Source organism: Zalophus californianus, chromosome 4, assembly GCF_009762305.2.
Source record: "Zalophus californianus isolate mZalCal1 chromosome 4, mZalCal1.pri.v2, whole genome shotgun sequence".
Lineage (NCBI taxonomy): Eukaryota > Metazoa > Chordata > Mammalia > Carnivora > Otariidae > Zalophus > Zalophus californianus.
Window position 1 is genome coordinate 6,870,858 of NC_045598.1, and position 12,177 is coordinate 6,883,034.

The following is a 12,177-nucleotide window of genomic DNA, read 5'->3' on the forward strand; positions in this document are numbered from 1 at the left end:
GACCAGGCAGCTTCGGCCGGATCTCACTCCCGGCGCTTTGGCCCAGGCAGGCCCCGCCCAGCCCGGCGCTCCGAGCAGACGCCCGCCCAGACTGCGCAGTCGCCCCGCCCACGTCCAACGCCGGCCAATGGGCGCGCGAGATCCGGGCCCACACCCCCGCCGCGTGCCGCCCGGGACTCGCGCAGCCGCGTGACGACACGGCCCGGCCCCCGCCACGTGACGGCTGCGCGCCGGGCTCCGGCTGGTGCTGGGCTCGCGCCGCAGAGACCGGTGAGGCGCCGGCGGCCACGGCGGGGAGGGCGCAGTGCGAGGGCGCGGGGTGTCGGGGCGCGCGCGCATGGAGGCGGAGCCGGCAGCCGCGTGAGGGCAGCCGGGCGAGCCGAGCGGGCCTTCTCGCGCATCCTTCGAGCGACCTCGTGCGCGCGGCACCCGGCGGCTGCGGGCCGCGGAGCCGGCGCGGCCATGGCGACGGGCACTCAGCAGAAGGAGAACACGCTGCTTCACCTCTTCGCCGGCGGGTGAGCGTCCCGGCCGGACCCCCCGTCCCCCCCCCGAACCCGCTGCCCCACCCCGCGCCCTCGGGCGCCCCGGCCGGTTACCCGCCCTCCCCCGGGCCGGAGCGCTGACTCCCGGAGGAGGAAGTCCCGGCGGTGTGGGGAGGCCCGGGGGCGCGGGCCCTCCCCCGCCCCGGGCCGCAGACCCCGAGGGTGGTTTTACCCGGAGCTCGCCGGGCTCCCACGCCCATTCCCCTCTCGTGGCGTCTTCTGTTTTTTCTCCTTTTGAACAATTAGAGGCTGGTGTGACGAGTGTCACACGGCGGCGGTCCTGCCTGGCCACTGTGGCTCGGTCCGCCCCACATCCTCCCAGCTGGCTGCTCTGTCGTGCTGCACTCGCTGTCCTTCTGCCTGTGTTGTGCTCCAGGGCCTCTTTCCGAAGGCCCTGGGAGTCTCGTGGATGCTCGGGGGGCCCGGGACTTCCCCAGCGCGGCGGCGAGTGCAGGCAGTCTAGAGAGCTGCAGGTGTTGGACGTCGGCGGGGGCCTGGAAAGTGCTGGCGAACCGTGATGCTGGCCAGCAAGCAACCTGTGGGAGGGCACCTGGGGGCCGGGGGTGGGGGTGGGGGTGGGGAATGAGGTCAGGAAGTTGTGTTGAAATGCTGCTCGGGGCGCCTCGGTGGCTCAGTCGGTTAAGCGTCTGCCTTCGGCTCAGGTCATGGTCCCAGAGTCCTAAGATCCAGCCCCACGTAGGGCTCTCTGCTCAGCGGGGAACCTGCTTCTCCCTCTCCCTCTGCCTCCCTGCTTCTGCGCGCTCGCTCTCTCCCTACCTCTCTCTCTCTGTCTCTGTCAGATAAATAAATAAAATAAAATCTTAAAAAAAAGAAATGCTTCTCATCTGCTGCTGGACGCATCCACTGTAAGATCTGCCCTGTTTTTGAGAGCTGCATTTTTTTGATCATCATGCACCTGATACTTTTCAGTGGCGGCCACGCATTTTTAGGGAGGTTGGGTGGTAGGGGGTTTAGGAAGGGAGCTAATTTTTTGTTTCTTCAGAAAATAGTGAAAATGAGTATTAGTAATTTTCCTTTCTTTTTAATACAGCCAGTGGCTTTGGTTCCTTTTGGAGTCTTCCAGATATTTTGTCTTATTTGAGGACCTCACAAGCTTGGCACAGCAATTTTTAAGTATAGGACATTCTGCATAAAATAGAATTTACTCTGGTTAATCATCTTGACTTGAGTATTAGTTGCAGCTTGGACTGAGGTATGTTTCTTACTTCAAACGAGTAATGGTTCAGAGCTCACCTGCAAAATAACTATGCTGAAAGTGTTTGTACTTCTTACTGTCCTTGACCACCCACTCTGTTTCTCCAACCAAAAAATTTTAGTTCTTCATACATAGGGAGAATTTCTCATTCATCTCTTCCCTGTCATTCCCCCTTCATCCATTCACTTTATCTCCCAGTGTTTCCTGAAAGTCACAGGGGAGGGGTTAGCATTCCTAGGTTAATACAGTATATTAATTGGTCATTCTGGGGAATTTTAAACAAGTTGGCCATGTTAAAGTAATTTCTCAAGCCAAGAAGGGTAACTTAAAGATGATTTTATACTTCATGATTTTGATTTCATGTTGTTAGTGAGGTGGGCTTTTAAAAAATTTCTTTGTCTTCCAGACTAGGAAGAGTTACTTGCTCCGGAGCAGCCTCTGTGAGGCTTGCTGCATAATCCATTGCCCTGTTTTGATGAATCTCCCTACCCGCCCTTCACAGTGCCCTCTGGCTGCTAATTCTCCTACCAAGCAGCAGCCTCTTAATTTGTGTTGGAGGAAAACTGCAGTAGCCCGCACAAGTTGCAAGGACTGATTAGAATGTAGAGGGTTTATTAGGGAGGTGCCTGAAGCCATTGTATTTAACAGGTTCCTTCTTTGTCCGAAGCTCAGGATTACTTGCAGATAATTCCGGAAAGAAATCTTCGAACAGGATGCTTTCAGAGTAGCTAATTGGATTTTGATTCATTCCCACTAGCCTAAAATAATATTACTTACATTTCTTTTAGGGAAGAACATTAAAAGGAGCTAAGTATTGAGTGCTTAGTATATCATATAGTTAAAATCAGTAAACCCAGTGGTCCCACCCGGTCCAATGGCAGACACACTGTTCTGCTCTAAGTAACTAGTTTCCACTGTTGTTAAGCTGGCATCTTTCCAGAAGAAGTCAGAACCCTTTGTTTGTAAATTTGTCACTTTTCTCCTGTTTGTTGAATAGCCATTGGAAACTAACATCAAACAAGCTTAATGCTGTCACCAATTAATGATACTGAATAATGACTTTTATCAGATATAAGAGGTTTAAGAATCGTTGAAAATTAATTTTGGAGCCTGGGAAATAAAAACTACACCCCAAACAACTCATAGTGTTTTAATTTTTGATTTTTTTTTTAAGACAGTTTCTTGGTCTCTTTGCAAAGGCAAAAATACTCCTTTAATCTCTAATAGTCATCTTTTTTTTTCTTTTGGACAGAGAGAGAGACCGTGAGAGAGGGGAACACAAACGGGGAGTGGGTGGGAGAGGGAGAAGCAGGCTTCCCGCAGAGCAGGGAGCGCGATGCGGGGCTCGATCCCAGGAGCCTGGGATCATGACCTGAGCTGAAGTCAGATGCTTAACAACTGAGCCACCCAGGCGCCCCTCTAATAGTCATCTTTTTAACAGTTACCCTTGAAGAAGAGAACTGGAGGAAAAACCACCCACAAACCAACACCTAAAAAAGGCACTTTAGAAAAGGTTATGTGTATGTGTACTAAATGTAGTTCCATAGCTACTTTAAAATAGGCTCCTATTCTTTAAATTGCTTTCTTCTTAGTAATACATTAATGGCAACATGGTAGTGAATTTTCTCAGTATACTTTTCATCAGTCCTTACTGTTCAGTGGTTGCAATGAAGAAGGCAAATACAGTTTCCAAGCCCAGTGACTGGAATGTAGAGTGAGGATGTTACAGTAATTTTATGATAGGGCTACCTAATTTATTCTGATGACATAATTTCTATTTAATCTCATTTCTGATTTTTTTGCCAACTTAAATAACTGGATATCTTTATGTGTACCTGTGTAGTTCTCTGATTACTTCCTTAGGATAAACCAGTAATGATACAGTTGCTGAGTCAAAACACATTTTTAAGGCTTCTGTTACCTCCCAGCACTTTCGTAACCAGTTCTTATGGTGTGTTACTTCTGCATGAGCGAATGCCATTCACTTGATGTTGACTTTTAGTATCTTTAGGGATTCTGCTCTTTTCTACTTTCTTCCCTCCTGTCCCAAAATCTGGATAGTGTTGTTGCCAAAATAAAAAACATTCAAACAGATGTTGTTACTACATAATGAAACCTATGGTTCCTTTTCTACTGTTTAGACTCTCTCAGTAAGAGAGGCACAGAAATCCTCTGAAGGGCGCCTGGGTGGCTCAGATGGTTAAGCGTCTGCCTTCGGCTCAGGTCATGATCCCAGGGTCCTGGGATCGAGTCCCGCATCGGGCTCCCTGCTCCTTGGGAGCCTGTTTCTCCCTCTGCTTCTCTCTCTCTCCCTCTCCCTCTCCCTCTCCCTCCCCCTCTCATGAATAAATAAATAAAATCTTTAAAAAAAAAATCTAAAAAGAAATCCTCTGAAGTGACCCTTCTGGGACTAGGACCTTAGGGCTGTTAAGAAAAATCCTTTAACCTTTCCTTCTCGAATGTCTCTGCGCTCCACTAGTCCATACAGTGTTAGCGACACCCTTCACCTGCTGAACAAGCAGTGAGAGCTGGGTGACAGCTTAGTAGACACGCTCAGCACCTGAACTAGCTGGGCTAAGCTGGCTCTGGAGTTAGAGGTGGACAGCCCAGATTATATGCTTTAGTGCTATTTCTCTGCCGTGATTTTTTTTTTTAAGATTTTATTTATTTATTCATGAGAGACAGAGGAGAGAGAGAGAGAGAGAAGCAGGCTCCCAAGGAGCAGGGAGCCCGATGCGGGACTTGATCCCAGGACCCTGGGATCATGACCTGAGCCGAAGGCAGACGCCCAACCATCCGAGCCACCCAGGCGCCCTCTCTGCCGTGATTTTTTACTTTTGTCATCAGATATACTCACGTAGCTTTTAAAATGTATTTTTGGGGCGCCTGGGTGGCTCAGTTGGTTAAGCGACTGCCTTCGGCTCAGGTCATGATCCTGGAGTCCCGGGATCGAGTCCCACATCGGGCTTCCTGCTCAGCAGGGAGTCTGCTTCTCCCTCTGACCCTCTTCCCTCTCGTGCTCTCTCTCATTCTCTCTCTCTCTGAAATAAATAAATAAAATCTTTAAAAAAAAAAGGTATTTTAGTGGGAACATGGTATGTCTTTAAGGTTTTAAAATACATAATCCAAGATAGTTTCAAGATTCAGTGTTTCGTCCCCGCCCCCGATTATGGACAGCTGTCACCTGGTATATATACTTCTACACTGTGCTTGTTCCTACGAATATAATCTGTCTCAGCTAATGGTTACTTCAGGAGTGTTAGGCACATGTTCATGTATTTGCCAGGGGAGCAATGCAGAGAAGATGCAAGACTTAAATGATTAAAGAAATGTTGGTAAGACAAGAATAGTGTGCACGTAATATTTTATATAGGGTTTATGTATATCGAGAACATAAGTTGACTTATTTCATCGGTGTATTTTTTATATGTGACAACATTTTTTTTTTGGACAAGGTCATATTTATCTGACAGAGAGAGACACAGCGAGAAAGGGAACACAAGCAGGGGGAGTGGGGAGGGAGAAGCAGGCTGAGCGGGGAGCCCGATGGGGGGAGCCCGATGCAGGGCTCGATCCCAGGACCCGGGATCATGACCTGAGCCGAAGGCAGATGCTTAACGACTGAGCCACCCAGGCTCCCTGTATGTGACAAACATTTTTAAATGCTGTGTGGTGTTTGTATGAGAGATTCCTGCTAGCAGTAAGCTTCGTGAGAATAGCTGCCATGTCTTTTTCATCACTTGTACATCTGAGTACAGTGTCACACTTGTTACAGATGCTTAAACAGTACTTATTTAATGATTAAATGAATAAAAGGTAGTGTGTGTCTTATCTGGGGGTTTAGATTAATGTGGCCAGTTAAATTGTCTCAAAGAGAAGTGGTACTTTGATTATTTATGAATTGTGAACATGGTTCTGTATGTAAGATTTGCTGAACCTATATTGGCGTAAGGTAACATTATTTTGGATTTGTGTATTTGTGAAAAATAATGATTCTCTTCAGGTTCGGAAAGTACTATAGGGTTGGGTTTTTTTATTCATTCATAGGGTGCTATTTAAATTTTCTTTCTAAATGAGGTAGAATATAGGAAATAGCATCTAAAAGGTAATTAGCTGCATAGAAACTAGGCATTTTGCTTTGACTGAGTAAATACAGAATTTGCATAATCAAAATCTTCCAAGCCCTGTGCCAGGTATTCAAATAAGACATTCTGTAACAAAGTTACAAAGAAGCACTAGTGTTTTCAAGTAGTGACTGTATAGAGTTAGCAGGTGAACAGGGGAATTCCTTGAAGACTCCATAGACTGGGATCACAGGTTGTCTCACAGGTTCATTTGTTGGTGGAATCCATGTAGTTATGTATAAGCTGTGAATCTGGAAAACAGTTGACCGCCAGTTGGGTAGCAATTAAAATAAAGAGCATATCGGTCTTGGCTTTAGTGCCTAAGATGAGTGAGTGTATATACAGGAAACAGGTTCTTGTTGAAAACATCTAGTTTTGGTGTTTTTTTATGATTTATTTATTTATTTATTTATTTGACAGAGGGAATGAGATAGAGCATGAGAGGGGGGAGGGTGAGAGGGAGAGAAGCAGACTCCCTGCTGAGCAGGGAGCCTGATGCGGGACTCGATCCCGGGACTCCAGGATCATGACCTGAGCCAAAGGCAGTCGCTTAACCAACTGAGCCACCCAGGCGCCCGAAAACATCTAGTTTTTGAAAGGGGTCCTTGTTACTTCACACTCAGAGTTAAAAGGCAAAAATTTGTGTGTATAATTAAAATTTTTTGTGTCTCTGGTCACATGAAGATAAAAGAAGAAATCCAGTGTATATATTGTAGTAGTGATAGTCTAGCTTTGTTCTATAAACTGGAAGAGAGGAGCCTAACCCATTGGGGAAGGCTTACGTGGGTAAAAAGAAAAGGTTAAATCCATGTTTATGTACTGAACACATGACTTCAATTCTGGGCAGAAAGAATGAGAGAAAGTGGGGGGAGGGCATTCAGGAATAAGTAGTAAGACTGGGGAAAGGCACAGAAAAATCCAGGCAATAGATTTTTTAGAAAATTGGGCAAATAGATTTCAGAGAGCAACTCTTAGGACTGCTCCCAGACATGTAATTTAATGGCTTGCTGTTCATGGTTTTTCTGCCATTCTGTTCACTTCCATGGTTTCAGTGAGTGGAATATCCCACAGAGCGTTCTCTCTGAACTTCGGCATCAGTGGTTAGAGAGCATTACCTCAGGAGCAAAATTATATTAACATCCAGGGACTTTCTTCATAGCTGCTGGAAACATAGCCTACTAGCTACATGAGTGTTAACTACTTGTTGGAAGATTATTGATAATAGTAAAATTCTGTTAAGTGCTTTCTTGGAAAACGAGGGTGTAAATTTTTTTTTATTGAGTAGGCTCATTTAGGGGAGGCTTTCATTTGTAAGTAATAAAAACTCACTTCCAAATGGCTTGATTATTGGCACATATACCTAAATTCTAAAGAGAGAACAAGCTTTGGTGAGGGCTTATATAAATGGCTCAGCAATGTCACTGTGGTACCCCTCGTTGGTTGCTGTGTTCCAGAAATATCTGTGTGATTCTAGGACTGGTCCCTGCACGGACACGGACTGGCTTCCAGCAGCTCCTGGTGTTTCTCCACCATTGAAAAGTCTTAAGCTTAATCTGATTGGACCAACTTGGACATGCACCCATCTCTAAACTGGTCACTGCTCCGAGGAGATTATGCTGTTTATTTTGGGCTGAATCATGTACCCATCTCTGAACAGATGACATGGCAACATAGATGGTATTATGTTGATTAAGTGAGACATAGAAATGGGTTCAATATTATCCAAACTATATGGCTTAAGAAATTTGGGGTCTTGTTAAGACAGAGGAAGAGGGGAATGGGTGCTGGGGAAGCAACCCGGAGTGCCCTCCACATTGCTTGTACTGCCTTCAAATAGATTGTTTTATTGATCTAGAACAGAGGTTCTCAACCTTGGCCAGATAATTGTTTGGGGAGGGGCAGGGTATTGCTGTGTGGTTTCCTGTGCATCCCGTGTAGGATGTTTAACGGCAACCCTGGTCTCTGCCCACTACATGCTAGTACCTCCTCCCCCAATAGCAATAACCAAAAATGTCTCCAGACATTACCAAATGTCATTGGGGCGGGGGCATAACTGCCACAGTTGAGAACCACTGGTCTAGAATAGTGCTCTGCAGCCTTTGATCACACAGTCCTATGATTAAAGTGTTCATGCATATCTGCATATATATTTTATGTTATCCTATTAATTTTATATATATTGTAAAGCATATACACAAAATAGAAATTTAATGGTAGAGATTATAAATAAGTGAAATTTTATTTTTTTTTCTGTAATTTTCCCCCTCCATGCCAGTATTCCATTGTGCACACTTAAGAGTATGTCCCCCACTTTGGAGATTAGTGGTCTGAAATATTGGCATCCAATCAGACTTGCTTTCCCGACAACATGCCAACACTGTCACCATGTAATTGGATGTTGGATGGGACTTTTCCTATTGGCCGTGCATTGGCCGCTATGGCCCTCAGCTGAACCAAGCGGAGTCTACCGTAAGACTGAGACAGCAGGATCTGCCTGACTGCCCTTGACCGCCTCACCCCAGACTGTATATACAGAGCAGATAGGTTATAGTTGTCAGCACTGTGGCACATGGAGAGAGGGTTTTGCTCTCACTATCCCATACCCTGTTCTCAGTCCCTATTGGATGAAAGACTGGTACCTGGCTCTGACCAGTGCTTCCTGCCTCTGGGAGCCTGCTGCATTAGCCCATGCCAGCTGGATGGGAAGAAACCGGGGTGGTGTGCTTAGGACAGACATTGGGGGGGGACTTCCCACCAAAGGCCGATTTTGCTGCCCCCTGACGGACATGGAAGAATACTCTGGTTGGGCCCATTGGCTTGGTGTCAAGGAGCATGGGGACCAGAGGAAGGAAAGGCACCTAGTGCTGTCTGCAGGGTTCCCAGCCAAGTGAGGCTGAAAGGAAATTGGGGGATGGACTGCTGGTGGGACCAGGATGGGAGTGCCCCGTGAGATTGAACACCACCCCGCGGAGGCTTGCGCACCATCTACACTGAAATCATAACCTTTCCCGAGGCCGTTAATATAACAATCAGCCAGGTTGACCCACAGCAAGACAGAAACCAGTTAAATAAGACCACTTCACTCCTCTCTGTCCTCATGCCCAGAGAACCCTTAAAAGAAGGGAAGAAAAAGAGCAGACCCAAGTACCCTCAAGCCGTACTTCTAGCTGGCAGTGCTGGAGGGAAGTTTTGAATGAGATTTGAGATTGAAGTTTTAGACGGGCCTGAATTTGAAGACCTGGAAGTTACCAGATACCTGTCCATGGTGTCATTGCTAAGAACGGGGGAATTCAGTAGAGGACAGCTGAATAGCAGAGTTCGAGGAGGCCTGGTGGACAGAGCTGATGTCTTCTTTTGAATTGAGACTCAAAAGCTCTGTTGATAACTTCTGCCCAGAGTCACGGTGGACAGGGCTTTATCTGAGCTGAGTGAGCACGGTTAGGAGCCAAGCTAATACTGAAGGACGTCTTTGTATCGAAAAATTGAGAATTAACAGGAACTTTTTTCAACAAATAATGTAATTTGTTGTAATCACAAGTGCTTAGGACTCAACATGATTAAATATTTTTAGAAAAACTTGGAAAGCCAATTCAGAGAAGTCCATATTTCTATTAATACTCCCAGATTGATGAGTGTCTTATATGTGCTGGTTCATGAAGAAAGAAAAAAGTTGAGGTGAAAGATACTTTAAAAATTCTGCTATGGGGCGCCTGGGTGGCTCAGTCAGTTAAGCATTTGCCTTTGGCTCTGGTCGTGATCCCGGGGTCCTGGGATTGAGTCCCGCATCAGGCTCCTTGCTCTGCAGGGAGCCTGCGCCCTCTGTCTGCCGCTCCCCCTGCTTGTGCACTCACTCGCTCGTGTGCTCTCTCTCTCTCTCTGACAAATAAGTAAATAAAAATTCTGCTATGAAATGTTTTAAATTTCGGGAAGAATTTTGTTTGGAAATTTCAGTTTAGTATCAGAACTTCTTTCCTTCTAATCAGGAGTATTTTAGTGACAATGTATCCAACATAGCTTAGTAACTTAAAGTATTAATGAATTAAAAAATGATTTAAAATGACTGAAAATCTATGCTTGTTTCTCATCTAAGGTTTCTAGTAGGTAGGGAGGGCTCGCCTACTGAAGAGTTGCTTCTTACCACTGGTTACGGTTGGCAGTGTTTTCCCCGTTTTGTCATTTGTTGTAACACTGAGGCAGCATCACTCCATCTTGTAGAAGAGGTGCCTGAGAGTGCCTTAGTTTGTCCCCTGGTGAGTGGTCTAGAAGGTCAGTCGAGGCCTTTTTACCACCACCGCCCCCCCCCCTGCCTTGGGCCCAGGGTATAACATACAAGAGGGTGTGTGGTTGTGACTGTGGTCTGCCAGCCTCAAAGAGCTCACCGACTTGCCATCAGTAGGGCACTTGCTTTGTGGGGCAAGCATACCGTCCAGTGGGTCTTTCTTTGATCAGTGGCGTGGATTTGGTTGGTGGTTGACCAGAGTGAGGAACGTAACTGACATGGGGCCAAAGCAAAGGTGGTTGACCTATATGGTGTTTGAACTTGTTGACTTTCTTATGAAAGACTACCCAGAAGTTCTGTTCTTTTTCAGCACTGTGGAATCGTGTTATTGAACATAAATAAATTTCAGTATTTTTTTTATCTTACTCTGTAGTATGTGAGTTTTCCAATGTGTTAAAATATTAAACCTTTTAAGCACATGGTTATTTTTCTGATAGGTAAGGGTAATTTCGTGTGAATGGACATGAGTTAAGTTCTTACTTTTTTTTTTTTAAGACTCCCCACGATATCCCATTTTCTTTAGACATTTTCTAGTGCTTAGCAAATTATACAGACCAGTATTTAGTTAGGCTCATAAAGTTTCCTTGGTGCAGAAGAACACAGAGATTGATTGATTGGTTTAGATTTTATTTGTTTGAGAAAGAGAGAGCAAAAGTGCACATGAGCTAGGGAGAGGCAGAGGGAGGGGGAGAAGCAGACTCCCCGCTGAACAGGGAGCCCCACTCTGCTCCATCCCAGGACCTCCGAATCACGACCTGAGCCGAAGGCAGACGCTTAACCACAGATGCTTAACCAACTGAGCCACCCAGGTGCCCCAAACTGAGTTTTAAAGGCCTTATTGTCAAATCAGCTATTGGCCAAGTAAGAGTGTGAATGTAAATAGTCTAAATTATCTAACGAAACTATCTTTCCATCATCCTTCCCAAGAGTATAGTGGGAAGAACATTGGATTTGGGTCTCAGTTTAGCCACTTCATCACTTTGTGACTTTGAGAAAGTGTATGACCTCATTGAGACCAGGGTTCCTCATCTAAAAAGTAAAGACAATACCAGTGGCAAAATCCTTGAGGGTTGAATGGTACTTGTCTGATACACATCAAGTCCTTCCTGCCCTTCTCCCTTCCCATTCTGTTTGTGATCCCCTAAATTGCTTTTGTGGTTGATGGGCTTTGGCCCAGAGTTCAGAAAACACTGTTGTATGTAAACAGTTCAATTTACGGTGTATTATCATCATGATTCTACTTTTTTTTTTTTAATTTATTTGCGAGAGAGAGAATGAGACCGAGAGCATGAGAGGGAGGAGGGTCAGAGGGAGAAGCAGACTCCCTGCTGAGCAGGGAGCCCGATGTGGGACTCGATCCCGGGACTCCAGGATCATGACCTGAGCCGAAGGCAGTTGCTTAACGAACTGAGCCACCCAGGCGCCCGATCATCATGATTCTAAAGCAGGTTTGCCTAAACAGTCAAAAATTACTATTTTCCTCTCCACCCTCCCCCAGTCTGTACATTTCATTCTCTTTTTCTGACATTCATACTCCTCATGGTAAATTGAGGGTAAATAATAGCTCCTACCTCATAGGATTGTTGGAGGATTGAATGCCTGTCATAGAATAGTCATTGGCAGTAATGCTATTATTTAAACTAATAGCTTCCAGCTCTTAGTTATCATCATTTTACTTGCTCTGTGGAACTTCGGGCTCCTGATTCTAAAATACTGCGTGGAGTTTTACTTCATTCTTTCAGGGTCTGTGCTGGGTGCTAGATTCACTTCCACATTTCCAACATTTACATCTGGTGGCGTAGGGAAGCTAACTTAAGTACTCTCTGTCTGCCAGCACCCTGTCCTTTGCTGTTGTTACTGTTTCCCAATCACAATGCTGGTGCTTATCATTTTTATTGAGCCACCTGTTTGCCAGGTGCTATCCTCAGTGCAAGAGTATGTGAATACACAGCCCCTCCCTACATGGAGCTCCCGGGTAATGGAGCCTGTGACAGAAGGTAGAGAGTATGTGCT

At 45.9% G+C, this 12,177-nt stretch overlaps 1 protein-coding gene across 1 annotated transcript in view; it reads left to right on the forward strand.

The window, feature by feature from the left end:
• The first annotated feature begins 233 nt into the window (after positions 1–233).
• Positions 234–12,177, forward strand: part of SLC25A33 (solute carrier family 25 member 33) — a 36,005-nt gene continuing 24,061 nt past the window's right edge. The window contains exon 1 of the mRNA XM_027619183.2: positions 234–518. Within this exon, the coding sequence (XP_027474984.1) occupies positions 463–518 (56 nt within the window). The 5' untranslated portion in view covers positions 234–462. The remainder of the gene's footprint in view (positions 519–12,177) is intronic.